Source organism: Carcharhinus amblyrhynchos, chromosome 19, assembly GCF_965287045.1.
Source record: "Carcharhinus amblyrhynchos chromosome 19, sCarAmb.v2.hapA, whole genome shotgun sequence".
In the NCBI taxonomy this organism is placed as follows: Eukaryota; Metazoa; Chordata; class Chondrichthyes; order Carcharhiniformes; family Carcharhinidae; genus Carcharhinus; species Carcharhinus amblyrhynchos.
Genome location: NC_137342.1, coordinates 12,868,164 through 12,889,138, shown reverse-complemented (window position 1 = coordinate 12,889,138; position 20,975 = coordinate 12,868,164). Strand labels below are relative to the sequence as shown.

The window sequence follows — 20,975 nt, the reverse complement described above, 5'->3', positions numbered from 1 at the left end:
ATGTCAGCAAATCATGTTTTCATTAAATCTCTAATCTTATTGTTGACACGTGATGAACAACTCGTGAGTAAGAGACAGGAAAGGGGTTAATTTAAACAACTAATTTCTCCTCTCCTCCCATCCATTGGTAAACAAAGGTGTTTTGATTTGTTTCCTCTGTACACGATGGTGTTATTTCGCAACCGTCAGTTTCGATGCAATCCAATTTTCAATGATCCCATAGCGCAAAGTGTCCGTTTATTTGAAAACACCCAAAAGGCAAAAGAGGGTTCACGATATCCTTCATATTCAGATCATAAATGCCATAGCTGTACTCTGCCATTTATCTATTGCAGAAAATAAATATTGTTTCACGTATGTTCTAGAATCAATAACGACTCCCTAGAGATGAAGGGTAGGATTTTACAGCCTTGCTCGTCCTAGAACTTTAAAATCCCATCCGAGGTCAATGGACCTTTCCATGTTCTGCCCCTTACTCGGTCCAATTCACTTCACTTGGCAGGTGGGGCAATAAAATTCCGACCAGAGTTTCCTGATTGCCAAAATGGCTGCTTTTTGTTGAGGTCCTGGATGTAAACCATCTTAAACATGTTCAGGTTTTGTACGTCTTTTATACAGATATTCTCATGGCTATTTGTTTTATAAAAGTATACAGTGAGAGGACACAGTCCCCTCAATGTATGTAGACATTACAGAAAATTTCATTTAAATTTCAAAACACTGCTACCACATTTATCCAATTAATCCTTATCTTGAGATTGGACATACCATATACTATAGCACACATGCCAAATGGAAAGTCCATCTTCTCCGCTATCTAAAAAAAATAAATTTTTTTGTACTGTTACTAAATGACTGAAGCACCTAATAAAGGAGTTAGAGACCAAAGCACCATTTTAAAAACTAAAAAGCCCTAAAGAGAAAACACATCCTGGATCACAAGACATAGGAGCAGAATTAGGTCATTCGGCCCATCAAGTCTGCTCCGCCATTCAATCATGGCTGATATTTTTCTCATCCCTGTTCTCTTGCCTTTTCCTCGTAACTCCTAATCTCCTTATTAATCAAGAACCTAACTATCTGTCTTAAAGACAACTAATGACTTGGCCTCCGCTACCTTCTGTGAGAGAGAGAGTTCCACAGGTTCACCATTCTCCGGCTGAAGAAATTCCTCCATCTGTTTTAAAGAATTGTCCCTTTTTTTAGCCTGAGGTTGTGCCCTCTGGTTCTAGTTTTTCCTACTAGTGGAAGCATCCCCTCCGCGTCCACTGTATCCAAGACTTGCAGTATCCTGTAAGTTTCAACAAGATTCCCCCCTCCCCCCCTCCCCCCCCCCTAAACCATCCCTCATATGCCAAGCTCTTAATGTGTCTTCTGGACCCTTTACACGGCCAGTACATCTTTCCTTGGGTATGGGGCCCAAAGCTGCTTGCGGTACTCCAAATGAGGTCTGACCAGAGCCTTTATACAGCCTCAGAAGTACATCCTGCTCTTGTACTCTAGTCCTCTTGACATGAATGCTAATGTTACATTTGTCTGCCAACTGAACCTGCACGTTAACCTTAAGAGACTCTGAACATGGACTCCCAAGTTCCTTTCTGATTTTCCTAAGCATTGTCACATTTGGGAAAATAGTCTTGCCTCCATTTCTCCTTCCAAAGTGCATAACATACTTTTCAATGTTGTATTCCAGCTGTCACTTTGCCCACTTTCCTCAGCTATCCAAGTCCTTCTGCAGCACCCCCCCCCACCCCCCACGTTTCCTCAATACTACCTATCCTTCCACATATCTTTGTATCATCTGCAAACTTAGCAAGTGTCTTCAATTCCTTCTTCCAAATCGTTAACATATTGTGAAAATTTATGGTCCCAGCACCAACCCTGAGGCACACCCCTAATCACTGGTTGCCATCCTGAAAAATACCTCTTTATCCCCACTCTCTCTGCCTTCTGGCAGTCAGCCAATCCATGCCAGGATCTTGTCCTTAACATCATGGATTCTTAGCTTATACAGTCTCCTATGCAACACCTTGCCAAAGACCTTTTGGAAATCTGAATAGATCACATCCACCGGTTGTTCTTTTTGTCTAACTTCCTTGTTACCACCTCAAAAAATTCTAACACATTTGTCAGGCATGACCAACCACCCACCCACTTGGCAAAGCCATGCTGACTTAGTCCTACTTTATCATGCACTTCCAAATGCTCTGCAATCTCAACTTTAATAATGGACTCTCAAATCTCGCCAATGGCCAAAGTCAGGCTAACTGACAATTTCCCATCTACTGCCTGTCTCCCTCCCTTGCTTAAATGTGTTACATTAGGTACTTTCCAGTCCTCTGGGACCCTGCCTGCCTCCAGTGGTTCCTGAAAGATCATCAATGCCTCCAATTTCCTGAGCTATCTCGCTCTCAGAACTCTGGAGTGTAGTCCATCTTGTCCAGGTTATTTATCCACCTTCAGACCTTTCAGTTTCCCTGGAACCACCTCCTTAGTGATGGCCACTACACTCACCTGTGCTGTTGATTCCCCTGGAGCTCTGGCATCCCACTGGTGTCTTCAATCAGTGGGTGCTACTGCTGCCTCAGTGCCAGGGACCCAGGTTCAATTCCCAGCATGGGTCACTGTGCAGCATCTGCATGTTCTCACCATCTCTGCATGGGCTTCCTCCAGGTGCTCCACTTTCCTCCCATAGTGTAAAAGACATGTTGGCTAGGTGCATTGGCCATGCTGAATTCTCCGTGTCCCTGAACAGCAACCAGAGTGTGGTGACTAAGGAATTTTCACTAACTTCATTGCAGTGTTAATGTAAGCCTACTTTAGATGTCACCCTTAAGTACTGTACTATTGCCTGATTATAGCTGATCACAAAATGTGTTATTTCCCCTATTGCAGATGTATTAAAATTGTATTGATATCAATCACCTCTGACACACTCTAACTGGCGTGAATGAGTTTGTCAAACAAACACAATGTGTGAGATGTAAATCGAATGTTTATACAGGTAATAGTACAGACACATTTTATAGATAAGCCTTTCAAAGTGTACTGTCTAAAGAAATATCTCACCTTGTGTTCTTTTATGTTATTACATAAAAGGCCAGAGATTCCAGTTCTGTGCTCATCAGCTTGTGGTTCCTCATCCATTTGAATGAATGGATGATCAAAAGTTGGCAAGTACAGAAATGGAAAATATTGGCTAAACATGTATAAAAATTGAAATTGTTCCTGAAAGTCTGACATGTCTAATCACTTATGTTTCTCTGCTGTCACAGCTTGCAGGAACTGCAGTCCTGGCAATTGGATTATGGCTCCGTTTTGATCCACAAACTAAAGGCATATTTGACATTGAAGACCATCCTTCTACGTTCTATATAGGTAAGATTAAGTTCTGGCCTTTAATGATTTTTTATTCGTTCTTGGGACATGGGTGTTTCTGACTGGCATTTGTCACCTGAGGGCAGTTGAGTCAGCCACATTGCTGTGGATCTGGAGTCACATACCTGCCAGACTGGGAAAGGATGGCAGACTTCCTTCCATAAAGGACATTAGTGAACCAGATAACTGCATAGAGTTTGCATGTTCTCCCTGTGTCTGTGTAGGCTTCTTCCTCACAGTCCGGCTCGGTGGATTAGCTGTGCTAAATTGCCCCTTAAGATTCGTAGATTATGGGGATTAGCAGGGGTAAGTGCATGGGTGGGATCTTCTGATCGCAAGTCAGTGCAGACTTGATGAACCAAATGGTCTCTTTCTGAACTGTAGAGAGAGAGATTATTAAGTTTTTTACATCTGTATTTGTAAGTGTATGAATTCGCTTTGACAAAAGATTTGTTTGAAAGGTGGCAATAATTTTCAGTTGGTTCTGGCACAGTAACAATTAAGTTCTAGGTACTACTTGATGTTGAATTCTAAATGTGTGAATTTGGAACGTTAACCATCCAGGCAACAAGAAAGCACTTGAAGTACTCAGGAAATTTTTAACAAGTTGTAGATCAATGCTTGTCAAAAATGGGGCAAGACTTCATTTGTATATACTGGTTCTTGCTTTCCGATTTCAGGATGAGGTGCAAGTTGACACTGTCTCTCCTCAAATTCTGCTTCCCTACGGACAGCAGACTCTATGAACTTAAGTTTCAAAATTGTTGCATCTTGGTGAAAGCCACTGCTCATTAATGCTTTCTAAGCCACAACACAGTGTGATCAATTGTTGATTGTTCTGATTGGCCTAAATGAGGCAAGGCTAATTCCTAATTGGCTTAATCAAGCCATGATTGGCACAGTGGTTAACAATGCTGCTCAGTACCAATGACCCAGGTTCGATCCTAGCCTCAGGTGACTGTTCGGAATTTATACTATTCTCTATTTATACTATACTAATTTTGGAATATGCTCGTACCACCTTATTCTGTGTCTGTGTGGATTTCCTCCAGTTACTTAGGTTTCATCCCAAAGTCCAAAGATGTGTAGGTTAGGTGGATTGATCATGGTAAATGCACAAGGATTATGGGGATGAGACGGGGTAAAATGCACTTTGAGAGTTGGTGTAAACTTAATGGGCTGAATGGCGTCCTTCTGGTCCAGGTGGTGTGCGATCAATTTCTGATTGGTTTCTTGAGGGTGATGGTTATGTAATTTCATTTCCCATTGTCTCCTGACTGAACGTCTTAAGATGTTAGTTACTCATAGGATTAACTCCCTCATTTAAAGTTTGCACTATTACTTCTAAGCACCACTTTTTTTGTTAAAAGTAATAGTGTGTGTATAGAATATAATAAATGATCCTCTTCTTTACAGTAAGACCATGTGAAGTCTGGATTCATCAGTCCAGATGTCAAATTGATCCACAAGTATATCATTATATATAACCATAGAATTCCTACAGTGCAGAAGGCCCATCAAGCCTGCACTGACCACAATCCCACCCAGGCCTTATCCTGTAACCGTACATATTTATTCTACTAATCCCCCTAACACTGAAGGGAACTTAGCTTGGCCGATCCACCTAACCTGCACGTTTTTGGACTGTGGGAGGAAACCAGAGCACCTGGGGGAAACCGACACGGATGGGGAGAATGTGTGGAGTTTGCACAGTCAGTGACCTGAGGCTGGAATTGAACCCAGCTTCCTAACGCTGAGGCAGCAGTGCTTACCACTGTGGCACCCATGTACTGTGTAAAAAAAAAAAAAAAATTCATTAAAATGAACACAATGTGTCTGCTGTGGTATGTTTTATTGCATCTATTAATGTTTGGTACAAATCAATTAAAAATACAGGATGGCTTTACAGACTCTTATGTTACAAAGTTACAGAAATTAACCTAGCCTAGATAAAAATCTGTGCTTGACAGTGATTTGTGCCAATCTAACAAACATTCAATTAATGCATACTAAAATTTTGGAAGGACTGCACAAAGCTAATTATAGCTTAATTATAAACTTAAAATCTAAGATTGTTAACATACCACAAAAGAGTGACTTCCTTCTTTTTCAACATCACAAGTCAAACTGCACCAGCGTAATGAGTAAGGCTGAATGTTGTTAACACGTTTTCTTTCAGCAGTATCACTTTGAATGGAAGTGATAATTAATTGCTAGGGAGGTGGATGGTTTGACACCGGTAATTCTTCAACCTTTATCTTGCATCACCTGGTTTAAGGGCCATATGGTTTTTCTCCCTTGATCAGTTGTGCAGCTCATGCCAAGACCAAGTCATGTGATGAGCTAGTATCCTAGAATTTGGCATAAAATCATTGGGTTGATGTACTTCGATTATTAAACTAATGCTCATAACTTTACTATATAATCTAACAGTATATCAAGTTTATCAAATTAAACTTTTTTATTAAGGCTTTTGTCTGTTATCAAGCAAGGTTTTTCAGAATTGAATGCTCTACTGTCATTCATTTGAAACCCACTCTATTTTTGATATATAATAATTTCAGATGGATCGCTGTATCATGCTTAGTGTGACAGTTCCCATTCCCAATAGCTTGTACATCAGTTCAACCTCTTGCTCTTTTGCAGAGCCGTATATGTGGTATAACACTGCAGAAAGAAAGTTATAACATCACAGGGGGAGGGGGGGAGTGAGAAATGATGCAGCCATAACTTGTAGATGGTAACTATGACTTGAGTGAAATAAAGAACAAACAACACAGCACCGGAATCAGGCCCTTTGCCCCGACAAGCCCGCGTCGCCCATTTTAACATTGAGTGCCTCATTCCAATCCTTCTACCTACGACTTTTGTCTATGCCTCTTGGACTCCAAATATTTCAAATTCTGCAACAGCATATGAGCAAGGAGCAGGAATAGGCCATTCCACTGCTCCAGTATTAAAAAATCATGGCTAATCTGGCATCAGCCTTGAATCTGCATCCTTTTGTGTTCCATACCCCACAATGGGCATCCAATGATAAGCTTTCTTAATGTCGCAAGCTTTCTAACTCACTTTAAATGAGGTAAAAGTGGAAACAGCAGTCAGGGGCTATGATAATCACATACCCAATTGCTATTCTGTTGGAGACCTGACCTGGCACTATTGTGTCCATTCGTTGCAGAGTCGCCCTAAGCCAAACATGTGGCTCAAGCATTACTATCTCGGTACAGCACAAATCTAGAATGTTGGAAATTGAATAGAGCTGTGGTGATGTTTCAGTTTGAATGCTGTGACTGATGCACATGGGAGCTTGGAAGGGGATAAGGAAGGTCACAAGGCAGATCTCTTACCTTTCCCCACAGCCATTTCCTCTGAGGCACAAGTTGTAAGGAAAATGAAGTCATTACGGGCAGTGAATGAATATCTAAAATAAATGAAATAAGAATAGAAAATAGAAGGATAAAGACTTAGGGAGATGCATATTGGCAAAAAATGAGAATAATGGGAAGCACTTTCATATAGAGTGACTTCATCTTGGGAACAAATTTCTGGATTAGGGGCAAAGATTAGAATGAAATGCTGTAATGGGAAGTACAATAGGTTTTTATGAAAAGACAAAGAAAATGGTCTCTTGCATGCCAACCACTTTTTGAGACGCATGTCAGACTAAGTAAATATTAATCAAAATAAGGCTGTTGTTGCAAAAGACTAATTGGAAACCAAATAATGCACAAAGCTGTTGGCTTCAGGAAAAGCATGTGAATATAAGGTTCCATGTAAATATTTGCAAAAGTACCTGATACACAAGCTTGCCTGAAAACACATGCCTTCCTCCCACCCCAGCAAAGAACCTTTGAATATTTGCAAGATGGCCAATGCCTGAAACCAGCATTTGCTGTGTACTGTAATAGACTTTGTTCTGTCAATTTAAGTAAATTGAATGGATAGAAAATCTTGAGTTTTACATTCAAGATTTCCCTCCAAGTGCTGACTTCAGAAATTGCTCTACCTGTTTTCTCCTTCCAGTCCAGTCTTTTAAATAAGAAAAATGTTTTATAATTGAAGGTTATGTGGGTCTGACCTAACCTTGATGATCTGGATGGCTTGTAGTTTGTTTGCTTATTACTGGCAGTGGCTGGATCACTTGCCACTGCTAAAGATAAAGAAGATCTTGTACATTAGTGTTTCCTGTTTCTTGCCATGAAGAATGACTTTGTAGAAAACATTTTCCAGTGTGCTGACATATGCTTCGGATAGAGTTGAATGTTACTGTAAGAAGTATCGTTCAGCTTCTCTAGAATATCGATGTTAAAATATTTTATGGATTTTTCAAGCAGTTTTTGTAGTGAGATTACTTCTTAGAACTGCAGAAGAATTGATCAAGTGAAACACCTCTTTGGCATTTGCATTGAAGATTAATGTGCAGGCTATAAATATAGATTTAAAAAAAAACAAGCTGCAGTTATTGGCTTCTGACCAGTATCTGCTGCACATGATGCACAGTCAGCTGACTCCAGCTTTACACAATTGCAAGTTTGCACTGGGAACAGCCCTAAAGGAGATCTGGAGGCAGTTGCTTGGGTGTATGCAAGAACGTCATTCCCTGAGTGGTTGGTTTTTTTGTCAGAAGGATACTCTACTATTAGAATTTTCTGATGGATTGTCTGGACATTTCAAAATGTTGCTTTGTAAGCTGACCAGAGTTGTAGTCAGCATGATGTAAACGTGCAGTGGGGTATCTCAATACTTTAGTGAAAATTTCTAAAGGAGCAAATCCCAGGATTTGGATTTCACCAACATGGCCAACGCTTAATACCCAGTTCCTAGTTATCCTTGAAGTTAATGAGCCTCAAACTACTGTAGTCTATGCAGTGGAGATAATCAATGGTGCTGTGTTAGATAATTCATGAATGTTATCAAATGATCATGAATAGTTACCATTTATATAGATGATTTGGAGGAGGGGGCTGAGTGTAGGGTAACGAAATTTGCTGATGAGACAAAGATGAGTGGAAAAGCAAATTGTGCGGAGGATGTGGAAAGTCTGCAGAGGGATCTGGATAGGCTGAGCGAGTGGGCGAGGACCTGGCAGATGGAGTATAATGTTAGCAAGTGTGAGGTTATCCACTTTGGCAGAAATAATAGGAGGGATTATTATTTAAAAGGTGAAAAGCTGCAGCATGCTACGGTGCAGAGGGACCTGGGGGTCCTTGTGCACGAGTCGCAAAAACCCAGTCTGCAGGTGCAGCAGATGATCAAGAAGGCAAATGGAATGCTAGCCTTTATAGCGAGGGGGATAGAATATAAAAGCAGGGAGGTCTTGCTGCAACTGTACAGGGCACTGGTGAGGCCACAGCTGGAGTACTGTGTGCGGTTTTGGTCACCGCACTTGCACAAGGATATTTTGGCCTTGGAGGGAGCGCAGAGGAGGTTCATTAGGCTGATACCGGAGACGAGGGGGTTGGACTATGAAGAGAGACTAAATAGACTGGGTCTGTACTCGTTGGAGTTTAGAAGGATAAGGGGGGATCTTGTATAAGATAATGAAAGGGATGGATAGGGTAGAGGTAGAGATTCTTCCTGCTCAAAGGACAGCAGGACTAGAGGGCACAGCCTCAAGATAAGGGGGGGGGGGGGGGGGGGGGGTGCAGTTTAATCAGAGTTGAGGAGGAACTTCTTCACTCGAAGGGTGGTGAATCTCTGGAATTCTCTGCCCATTGAAGTGGTGGAGGCTACCTCGCTAAATATATTTAAGTCACGGGTAGATAAGTTTTTGACGGACAAAGGAATTAAGGGTTATGGGGAGAAAGTGGGAAAGTGGAACTGATCCACTTCACATCAGCCATGATCTTATTGAATGGCGGGGCAGGCTCGAAGGGCTAGATGGCCTACTCCTGCTCCTATTTCTTATGTTCTTCGTGATAAATCTCCAAGTTGGGATAATATGACAGGGTGGGGAATTTGGAAATGTTTCCATGCACTTGCACACACATGGTTTATGCATTTCCTTACAGGTGTCTACATCCTGATTGGCGCTGGTGCATTGATGATGATTGTTGGCTTCCTCGGATGCTGTGGTGCAATCCAGGAATCTACATGCATGCTTGGATGTGTAAGTTGAAATACATGGCATAAATGATCTTGATGTAGGTTTTTAAAGCATTCTTTATAAAAGTTCACATTAAATGACAGAAGTTAACATACCTTTACCATTTAATTTTTTGAAAATGTGCATGTCTTGAAACTAAGCTAGTAACTTATGTTATTTCTTTTTGTTACTGCTGAACATACAATTTTCATGATATACATTTAACTATCTACAGGGAATATGTATAGTTAGACAGGATCAAACTTTAAAGCTCCCAGCAATGCATCATGTCCAACTGAAGTTTATATGTTCTCTATTGGCATATCATTTAATAGGCTTTCCATCACTTATTCAAAGCCACACCTACCTGTTAAGGAATTGACCTGTTGCACAATCTGCAGTCTGTTGGAAACGAATCCTGTTCCTTAAGTCTACCCTTCTGGGTTCATTAGGGAGGTAACTTGGCTAATCATTTATCCAACATTTCCCTGGGGTACAGTGGACATGCTGGTTCAAGTATTGAATCAACCAGTTTTGGAGAGAGTTATCATAGATATCCTCTTTAGTGCATCATAGAGCTACTTCATCCCCAAAGACTCACTGCCGCCAAGGTAGATAATCAATAGATGATTATCCGACTGAGTATGGATTTCAAATTCTTTCAGAGGACACATACTGAAAGCATTTTACAAGCAGCACGTCAGTTCATAAGACGTGAATACGTAACCACCCTTGATTCCAGCATGGGCGGTTAATGCTATAACCATTGACTGGAAATGCAGTCCTTTGGCACCTCTCTGCAGTCTATTTATACTAGATACCAGGGCCTGAGGATAAAGACTTGTGTGCTAATACCTGGGCTTCAGTAAATACCTTCAAGTGCTACATGTCCCTAGTCTGTTTTGTCATCAGCTACATGAAAAAATGTGGCACAAGAGCCTACATTATACAGCTTATCAATTGCCAACTACTGTAATCTAATACCAAGCATAATCTTCAACTGCTTAATGGGGAACGTTATCAAAGTGGTATTATGCACCATTATTTCCAAACTCCCGGAAACCCAATATTCAACTGATTGGATCTCATTTTCCTGAATCACTACTTTTTTCCACGGTCCATTTCATGACTTGACCTTGCTGTGTGTCTTGCCAGAGGATTGTTTAACACATCTTGCATCAGGAAGGATCAGAATAGCTTTCACTCTTATTAAACTCCCAAAAGACTGTCCTGAAGGTCTGACTCGGCACTCATGTGATGTCATCTCAGTTGAGTAGTTTGTGTGGCTGCAAATGATGAAACTGTCCACTTGGTGAGTTACCATCGTCTGCAAAAACAACATCCTACTTGTGCTCTGAGAGGCGACAGACTAGGGAGAGTAAATGGAGAGAAACCTCCATTGGACAGTCTATGGCCAGCTTTCAACTAAAGTATCAAATTCACCTAGGCATGGTGAATTTGTGGAATTCTTTGCTGCAGAAGACTGGAGGCTAGGTCATTGAGTGTCTTTAAGACAGGTTCTTGATAAGGGGATCAGGGGTTATGGGGAAAAGGCAGGAGAATGGGGATGCGAATCATATCAGCTGTGATTGAATGGCAGAGCAGGCTCGATGGGCCGAGTGGCCTAATTCTGCTCTTATGTCTTGTGGTCTTAAAAAGAATCTCCTTCAGAGAGCATCACTCCTTTGCCTGGTCAGGATCTGATTTCTGAATTGCAGTGCCGTTTACTTTGGTGCAGTTGTGTGCCTTGAGATGCTAATTATATTAAAAATACATAATTGGAAATAGAACTATAGTTTGTGTCCTCCTGCAAGTATTGACTTTATGTAATTATTTCTTTTTTCAGTTCTTCCTGTTTCTCCTGCTCATATTTGCAGTTGAAATCGCAGCTGGAATATGGGGCTTTCTGAATAAGGACAAGGTATGTAGGAGCTTCTGCTTTAAAACAGTCTGATGGCTTACTTTGTTGATCAATTGGATATTAGTTCTGTGGAATTTACCCATAGTGGTGAAAACGATCACCCAGCAGTTGTGCGCTTTGCAGCCTTTTGGTTAAGATCAAGCATTGAGCGTGTCGAGCCCAGAGTTGCAATGCCTTATGTCAGCTTGGATCTTGTCTCTCTTTTGGGGATCTCGTGAATTGGTTTCGATTTGAATTTGGTTTTTGGAACAACAAGGAGATGGATTTGGGCTTGCTCAATCCTCTCTGCATTGACTTTGTAACTTTAAAACTGGAGTAAAAATTCAACAAACACAAAATACTTCAGCCATCCGTGGTCCCCAGTCACTCCCAGGTGAGATGTAGTAAAACACTATCCCAGTGATATTTGCCATACTCATCGGCTACGTGCTATGTTTCTATTCCCACACCAATCATCAAACCCTCTGAATGAGATTGGGTGGCTGATCCATAATTAGGGACTGGAAAGAGATTATCTAACTTCACTATTTTGGATTTCATTTTTGACACAGAAGAAACTTTAATCTGCATTGAATTTGGAACCAGAAATGGGAGCCCGATGTACAACTCAGCTCAAAGTTCCCCCTTAATCATTTTCTTCTTTCCAATATTTTGTAATGTATAGCTCTCCAGATCCATTAAATAATAAAAATTGGCAACCTGGAAAGCTTGCTGTAATTTTATGGATTTTCTCTCCATGTCAATTTCTTGCTGAATTCTAATATCAAGTCCTCAGACTTCCTATTATTTTTGGCCACATTATACCTTTGACTTAATTTAATCTTGTTAGCCATCGTTGGATAATTCTGTGGATGTTCTTTGTTTTAAAGGAATTTTTTTGATATTATTAACTGTATAGGTTGTCTGCTGTCATGTATTAATCTACCTTGAACAATTTGCCCCTCAAATAAGAGTAGTTTGTTTTGTTTGAATATAGGACGTTAGTTTCAGATTCATCAAATCACTTTCAAACTCAGTGTAAAAAATCTAGACTGTTACGGCCACATTTCCCTGGAGGCCCCTTTGTTCCTCATTGTACAATAATAGATTTAATGTAGTCTGTTCCCTCTTGGCTGCTCAACATTCTGATCTAGAGAACTATCTTTTGTTCTTTTACGCTTACTACAAATTTGGCTAACCCAGCCTATGTAGATTAAAGTCCCCCATGATTACTGTATTGCCCTGGTTAAATGCCCCTCTAATTTCGTGAATTATACTCTGTCCTGCGCTATGACCACTTGTTAGGTGACCCATCAGTAACTCTGAAATAAGAACATAAGAACATAAGAAATAGGAGCAGGAGTAGGCCATCTGGCCCTTCGAGCCTGCCCCGCCATTCAATAAGATCATGGCTGATCTGTCGTGGCTCAGTTCCACTTTCCCGCTCTCTCCCCATAACCCTTAATCCCCTCTCTTATCAAAAACCCATCAACCCGCTTCTTAAAAATATTTAGCGAGGCAGCCTCCACCACTTCAACGGGCAGAGAATTCCAGAGATTCACCACCCTTTGAGTGAAGAAGTTCCTCCTCAACTCCGTTCTGAACCGCCCCCCCTTTATCTTGAGGCTGTGCCCCCTAGTCCTACTGTCTTTTTTGAGCGGGAAGAGTCTTTCCACCTCTATCCTATCCATCCCATTCATCATCTTATACGTCTCAATGAGATCTCCCCTCATTCTTCTAAACTCTAACGAGTACAAGCCCAGTTTATTCAGCCTCTCCTCATAGCTCAACCCCCTCAACTCCGGTATCAGCCTAGTAAACCTCCTCTGCACTCCCTCCAGGGCCAAAATATCCTTGCGCAGGTGCGGCGCCCAAAACTGCACACAGTACTCCAGCTGCGGCCTCACCAATGCCCTATACAGCTGCAGCAAGACCTCCCTACTTTTATATTCAATCCCCCTCGCTATGAAGGCCAGCATCCCATTCGCCTTCCTGACCACCTGCTGCACTTGCAGGCTGGGTTTTTGCGACTCATGCACAAGGACCCCGAGGTCCCTTCTACCACTTGCCAATGTATTCAAACAATTTTGTTTCTTGACCTTTTTTGGAGCTAAAATCCTTTCTATTGTCTTTATCATTTTTTAAAATCAGGGCTATCTCCTTTTATTCTACTTTCAGTTTTTATTCCATAAATTCAGTATCCTGGAATATTTAGTTCACATTACAACTAGATATCCATAAAGGGTATTAGATCAAATCTGTTAATTTCTACCTGTGCTATTGATTCTTGACAAACTTTGGGATCCCAATCATGGCTGCAGAAAATTTATTCCATTTAATATCTCTCTTGACACTGCTACATTCCTTTACACTCGTGTGTTCATGTTCCTAGTTGGAACAGGGTCACTTCTCATGACCTACTGATAACAACATCTTTTAGCAGCCTGGTCAAATCTATTCTAGCAGCCTGAGTGTAAATACTTTCCCAATAAAATTATTTTTAATTCATTTGTTCATTGGATGTGGGCTGCACTGGCTGGCCCAGCATTTGTTGCCCATCCTTGAGGACATTGAGAGTCAACCACATTGGTTTGTACCTTTCGTGGACTGCACGTCTGTACTTCAGAATACCACTTTTCCCTCCACTGTGTCCTGCACCAATGTACTATGGTCAGTTTGTCCATTGTTTCTGGTAGTCCTTGCCCTCATTCAGAGGTACCTTGTTAATGTTAGTCAAGTCAAGGATCACCATCATTACTACATCCAGCATCCCCAAAAATGCCTGATTTGTCAGTCACACCCCCTTGCCCAACAATGAGCACCACCTGAAGTAACACTTAACCTGAAAGGTGTGACTGGCTCGAAACAAAATATCTGGGTAACTGTACTCCTCCCTGGCACACTGCACTGTCTGCAACATAAATGTGAGGGATGCACTTAGGGAATTCTAATATCCTTCATATATTTTCTTTTCAATTTTAAGTTCAGATGGTGGTCTGGAATTCTTATGAAGCAATTTTGTGACAACTAAAATGAGATATTTAATTACAAATTAGTCATATTATTCAAGGCCATCAAACATAAAGATATGTACCTCCACACAAATCTTTGGGATTCCTAATTACTGCTGTAGATAATAGTACCTATTCCCCTAACTATACTGTCCCAAGCTTAAAATGATCAGATGTAGTGACATAGTGGTATTGTCATTGGACCGGTAATCCTGAGACCTAGGATACTGGTGAGGGGTTCTGGCTTTGAATCCCACCACAGCAGATGGTGAAATTTGAATTCAATTGTTAAAAATCTGGAAATTACAAGTCTAATGATCATGAAACCATTGATGGTTATGACAACCCATCTTGGCCTTTTAGAGAAGGAAATCTGCTATCCTTAGCTGTTCTTGTCTACATGTGACTCCAGATCCTCCCCTTACCTGCCACTGAGTTCAAGGGCAATTTGGAACAGGCAATAATGTGATATCCTGAGAAAATAATGAAGGGAGAAAATGGAACTAATTTTCATTGGCTTGAAGTAATGCACAAAGTGTTTTTAATTCATTCAAAGTCCCAAAAGGAACCAAGAAAGTAGTTTGAACTAGTTGGTGCTAGATTATTAAGAGACCTTCCTCCACACTCACTGGCTCAGACAAGAGACAAGTTGAGGGACTGGAGAAAGATCTGTTCTTTTATTGTCAATAATATTTTGTCTAATACCAATCGAGGAAAACACTTAATGAAACTTGATTTTAAAAATCAAAATATTGCAATGCTGGAAACCTGAACCAAAATAAAGCAATGTTGAGATCAGGCAGCATCTGTAAAAAATGATATCATAGATACTGAACTCTTTAAATTTCTCTTTTTTGGGCTTTGATTAAATTACCCTAAGTTTGTAATAGTGATATTTTTTATAGCTACTGTATAATTCAGGAGGTAACTTTCAACTTGCACCTTTTGACCTCAATCTCTCTAGTTTTACTTTGAATAGAGCACTTCATAATTTATTCTGCAGGTTACTAAAGATGTGGAGGATTTCTATACGTCTACGTATGGAGCATATCTGTCGTCTAAGGATCCGAGCAAGAAAGCAGCTTTGCAAGCAATGCAGGAAGGAGTAAGTTATTAATCTCTTGATAAATCTGGTTTTGTTTATAAACCTTTCAAGTTCTTCTGTAGTGAAATGTGTTTAATGTCATAACTTTCTCCAACTATTTTCTATCTAAGATAATGTTGCCTTCACACTAACTGCCAAATTGTATGGCTTACAACGGTGTTGAGGCCCAACTAGCTTTGGGATGAAGTACAGTGAAACTCCTACCTCAATTTAAATCCTGAATTCAAGCTTTGTTGAGATGGAGGGGGATTTGCATCAGTGCTAATGTAGTCTAAATGTTCCCCAATTTTTAAAGATACCTATTCTGGTGATTTAGCATTCACCGCAATTTCTATGTCAGTATTAGAAAGTGGCACTTAGTTTGCTAATCAGATTTTCTTTGTAAACCCAAGTACCTTTTGGAAACTCCTTAATTCATCTCCACCATCCTATTTGAAAATATATACATGATAAGCTACTAATAAAACATAAAGTTGTTGAAGCACAACATTGATGGCTCGCAACATCCTGGGAGCTACCACTGACCATAAACTGAACTGGATTAGTCCTATGAATGCTGTGCCTACAAGAACAGGTCAGAGGCTAGGAATTCTGTGGTGAGTACCTCCACTGCTGACTCCCCAAAGCCAGTCCACCATCCACAAGGCCAAGTCAGGAATGTGATGGGGCAGGCTCCACTTCCTGGATGAGCGCAGCTCTGGCAACACTCGAAGCTTAACACCATCCAGGAAAAAGCAAATGGCTAGATTGGTACCCCATCCACATTCACTCCCTCCAGCACCATCATCCAAGTCTCTCGTCATTCTGACTATGAACTACCGTTGTTTGTTCTTGGTCACTGGGTCAAGATAGCGTTGCTGGGGAAGTAGTTCCACTATGTGTAACAACACTATATGAACATCACAAACATGCTGTTTGGATGCAGTTTTGGTTTCCTTAAATGATACATAAGATGGTGTTAGTTTTCCAAAAATTAGAACTTATAGTTGAAAATGTGTAACTTGATATGTTGACTACTTCTGTTCGTTATTTATCCTGAATCTGTTTTCTATAATCTTGCAAGACTGTTTCTGAGAAAATGATTTTATTTTAGCTGAATTGCTGCGGATTGGGAGGAGCACTGGAACCATTAATTCGAGAGACCTGCCCGAAAACAGATCTTGTAGGAGAGCTTACAAGACGGGTATTACAATTTATTTTCTCATTTTTGGTTTGTGGTACAGTAGGTTTAAAATTTTACACTGTCCATGTTGATGTATAACCAAATCTTCCTGTAGGGAATATCCCCTGACTTAAATCAGTAACTAGTGTGTATTTGTTCAAGTCTGAAAATTTCTACTTCAAGCCACCTGGGTAGCCAGAACTATTAAACTGCAAATTGGGTGCGTCACTAGCTATTTGACTTGTTCTTCTGAAATGGGGAATATTTCTGCATCCATTTTATCTGCGCCTATCTTTTGGGGAAACTAATTGGATAGTGTGCAATCCCAATTTTAAATTTAGCCCAGCTTTACTCTCTATTGAATTCAATGAAGAATAACACAAGGCAGATGCATTAAACCAAAGTTCCACCTAATAAGAACATAAGAAATAAGAACATAAGAAATAGGAGCAGGAGTAGGCCATCTAGCCCTTCGAGCCTGCCCCGCCATTCAATAAGATCATGGCTGATCTGTCGTGGCTCAGTTCCACATTCCCGCCCTCTCCCCATAACCCTTAATCCCCTCTGTTATCAAAAACCCATCAACCCGCGTCTTAAAAATATTTAGCGAGGTAGCCTCCACCACTTCAACAGGCAGAGAATTCCAGAGATTCACCACCCTTTGAGTGAAGAAGTTCTTCCTCAACTCTGTTCTAAACTGCACCTCCCCTCTTTATCTTGAGGCTGTGCCCCCTAGTCCTACTGTCCTTTTGAGTGGGAAGAGTCTCTCCACCTCTACAGCCTCAGTCTTTCCAATGAGAACAATCCTATTTTATTCAACTGCTCCTCATAGCCAATACCCTCCAAGATCAGGCAACTTCTTGGTTAATCTTCTTTGCACTTTCTCCAAAGTTTCCAGAACCTTTCTGATGGTGTGGCAACCAAAACTGCACACAGTACTCCAAGTGTGGCTTAGCCAATGTTTATATAGCTGCAACATAATTTGCCAACTCTTGTACTCAATGCCCTGATTCATATTCTGATTCATTTTGTTTATAGAACTCTTTCTAGTACTAAAATGCATCAAATGATTAAAGCTAGGTGCATCTTATAGGATGGAAGGTGAAGGAAACAGTTGCTCGGTCACTTGACATGAAAAATGTTCCATTGCGTTGAAAGATGGGTTGGAGACTGAATTGAGTGCATTCTGATGTATCCTATAGCTTAATTTTAAGGAATTTGCATTTCAAAGTCATAGGTGGTAATAAAGCTACATTTGCCACTCTGAATACAGTTGGCAATTTGATATGACATCTTCTGATTTTGGAAGCAGCAACATGTTTATCTTGGTCTTCAGCATTGCTGCCAGCACACCAACATTTTTTTAAATGTAGATGTTCATGTTAGAGCAAATTGTCATAGCAATGAGTATGTGAGATGCACTGACTTCCTCAGCAACTGTTCATATCTTGTGTGTACATGTTGCTTAGGACCTTGTTGACCAGTATTTCCCAGAACCATTTTTAATCCCAAAGCACATGAGATGACTTAAATCTGGAGTTCTCTAAAGTGTAGCTTAGTACATTGAAGGATCCACAGATGAACCAAAAGGAACGATACCTGGTGCAAATCAGATAGGTTTGGAGGGCAGATTTGACCAGTTTAAGTTCATAGTGTACAGAAAATATTACCAGAACATTACCTTTGAGATGTATGGATTAAATTTTTAATTAAAATCCAGCAAATTACAGCAAGAAATGCATATTTAATTTTGAAGTGATTGTAAAATTTATTTTATTAACTGTTAATGTTTTATTTTGGTTTTTGGAATGACCTAATGTTAAGATCATTCTAAATAGTGAGATTATGAAATGTTGGTATTTGTAGGAATCTGCATGTCATTGTATACAAGTCGCAGTGGCAGAGGTTAGCACTGGCAGTGCCTGGGTTTGATTCTTGGCTTGGGTCACTGTCTGTGTGGGTTTCCTTCGACAGTCCAAAAGACATGCTGGTTAGGTGCACTAGCGATACTAAATTCTCCCTTGATATACTCAAACTGGCACTGAAGTGTGCAACTAGGGGATTTTCACAGTAACTTTATTCGGTGTTAATGTAAGCCTACTTGTGACACTGAACTTTTAAGTGCAGCAAGCAATTAGAACATAAGAACATAAGAAATAGGAGCAGGAGTAGGCCATCTAGCCCTTCGAGCCTGCCCCGCCATTCAATAAGATCATGGCTGATCTGTCGTGGCTCAGTTCCACTTTCCCGCCCTCTCCCCATAACCCTTAATCCCTTCTCTTATCAAAAACCCATCAACCCGCTTCTTAAAAATATTTAGCGAGGCAGCCTCCACCACTTCAACGGGCAGAGAATTCCAGAGATTCACCACCCTTTGAGTGAAGAAGTTCCTCCTCAACTCCGTTCTAAACCGCCTCCCCTTTATCTTGAGGCTGTGCCCCCTAGTCCTACTGTCTTTTTTGAGCGGGAAGAGTCTCTCCACCTCTATCCTATCCATCCCATTCATCATCTTATACGTCTCAATGAGATCTCCCCTCATTCTTCTAAACTCTAACGAGTACAAGCCTAGTTTATTCAGCCTCTCCTCATAGCTCAATCCCCAATTCCCCAATCCTCAATTAGGAAGGCAAATGGTATATTAGTCTTTATTGCAAAGGAATTGGGATTGAGTGAAGAGGTATTATTGTAACAGTAATGACACCTGATGTATTCTAGCATTTGGTTTGACAGGGTTTATATTCCCTGCTGTTTTGAAGAATGAGGGGTGACTTTTTTTGAAACATTTTAAAAATTATTAAATAGCTCAGTGAGGTAGGTGTCAGGGTGATGCTTCCAAAGTCTGGAAATTGGGATCACAGTCACAGGATATGGAGTTGGCCATTCAGAATTAAAATGAGAACTTTTTGTGCTCAGAATTTTGGTTTTTAGATTATTCTACCCCAGAGGACTGTGAATTCTTATGTTGAATATATCTGTGACAGAAATTGGTAGTTTTTTGGATACTAAGGGAATTGAAGGATATGGGTTTATTGCCCAGGAAGATGGAGTTGGGAGGAGATCGGTCACGATCTTGATCTTAATGAATGGCAGAGCAGGGTTGAATGGCCAATTTGCATTCCATTGCCATTATTTCATGTGTTCTGACTTGTGTTTGATAAATGCACAACAGCTTCTTTGACTTTAATAATTGTTTGCATTTTTTATCTCGCATGCAGTCATGCATTACGGCCATCAATGAAATATTCAATGAGAAGCTGTACATCATTGGGGCGATTGGGATTGGCATTGGAATTGTAATGGTAAGTAAAATGGGCTCGGTACTAGGTCATGGAATAGTTAGCCCTATTACATTTATCTTTGGTAAGTTGTACAACAAAAATAACAACACCTTGATTATTTTCTCCAGATTTTTGGCATGATTTTCAGCATGGTGCTATGCTGTGCTATCCGGAACAGCAAAGAGATGATTTGAAGATTGGTAAAGAACAATCGTGACATTCACCAATGGAATGAATTTTTGCCTAATATTTGCTTCTTGTTAACAGCTCAACTTTAGCATTTAATTTTTTTCACTTTTGTATTCAGTTTAAAATCTCTGAATAACTTTTTTTAAAAAACACTTCAGTTTAATGTATCCACATTTTGTTTAATTTTTTGTAAAAGTTGAGAGAAATAAGACAGTAATCTAATGTTTTCATTAATGTTTCAGTAAATTTAAAGATATATATTTGTTTTATCTGTTTAATTGGAAATGTTTGCTCTAGAAAGGGTGCAGACCCTTTGATTCAGAATGTAATATGCTGAACTAGTTAAGCTAAATAGATATTACAAATATTAAATGTTTAGTCAAAATGTGTTGGCTCAAATGAGAATATGCTACTATGGAATCTTGGCCTTATCAATAAATCCTTTTTAAAGTATTTTGATTGTTTAAAGAAGTTACAAACTGTAGATATCAGATTTGCCTCTTGAGAAAATAAAGTTTAAATTTGAACCTCCAGATGATGGAGTCTGTCTTTGCTCAATTACAGTTTTGCTTCTCAATATTCAAAGATATGGGTGGCACGGTAGCAAAGCGGTTAGCACTGCTGCTTCACAGCTCCAGGGACCTGCGTTCGATTCCTGGCTCAGTCGCCATCTGTGTGGAGTGTGCACATTCTGTTCATGTCTGCATGGGTTTCCTCCCACAGTCCAAAGATATGCAGGTTAGGTTGATCGGCCAAACTAAAATTTGCCCCTTAGACATGAGATGTGTAGGTTAGAGGGATTAGCAGGTAAATATGTAGGAATGGGGGGGGGGTAGGGCCTGGGTGGGTTTATGGTCAATGCAG

At 40.4% G+C, this 20,975-nt stretch overlaps 1 protein-coding gene across 1 annotated transcript in view; it reads left to right on the top strand.

Annotated features, from left to right (window-relative positions):
• cd9a (CD9 molecule a) overlaps window positions 1–20,644 on the top strand; it is a 42,833-nt gene extending 22,189 nt beyond the window's left edge. Inside the window, exons 2-8 of the mRNA XM_080207268.1 lie at window positions 3,276–3,378; window positions 9,393–9,490; window positions 11,313–11,387; window positions 15,381–15,482; window positions 16,576–16,665; window positions 19,860–19,943; window positions 20,051–20,644. Of these exons, the coding sequence (XP_080063394.1) occupies window positions 3,276–3,378; window positions 9,393–9,490; window positions 11,313–11,387; window positions 15,381–15,482; window positions 16,576–16,665; window positions 19,860–19,943; window positions 20,051–20,116 (618 nt within the window). The 3' untranslated portion in view covers window positions 20,117–20,644. The remainder of the gene's footprint in view (window positions 1–3,275; window positions 3,379–9,392; window positions 9,491–11,312; window positions 11,388–15,380; window positions 15,483–16,575; window positions 16,666–19,859; window positions 19,944–20,050) is intronic.
• Window positions 20,645–20,975: the final 331 nt, after the last annotated feature.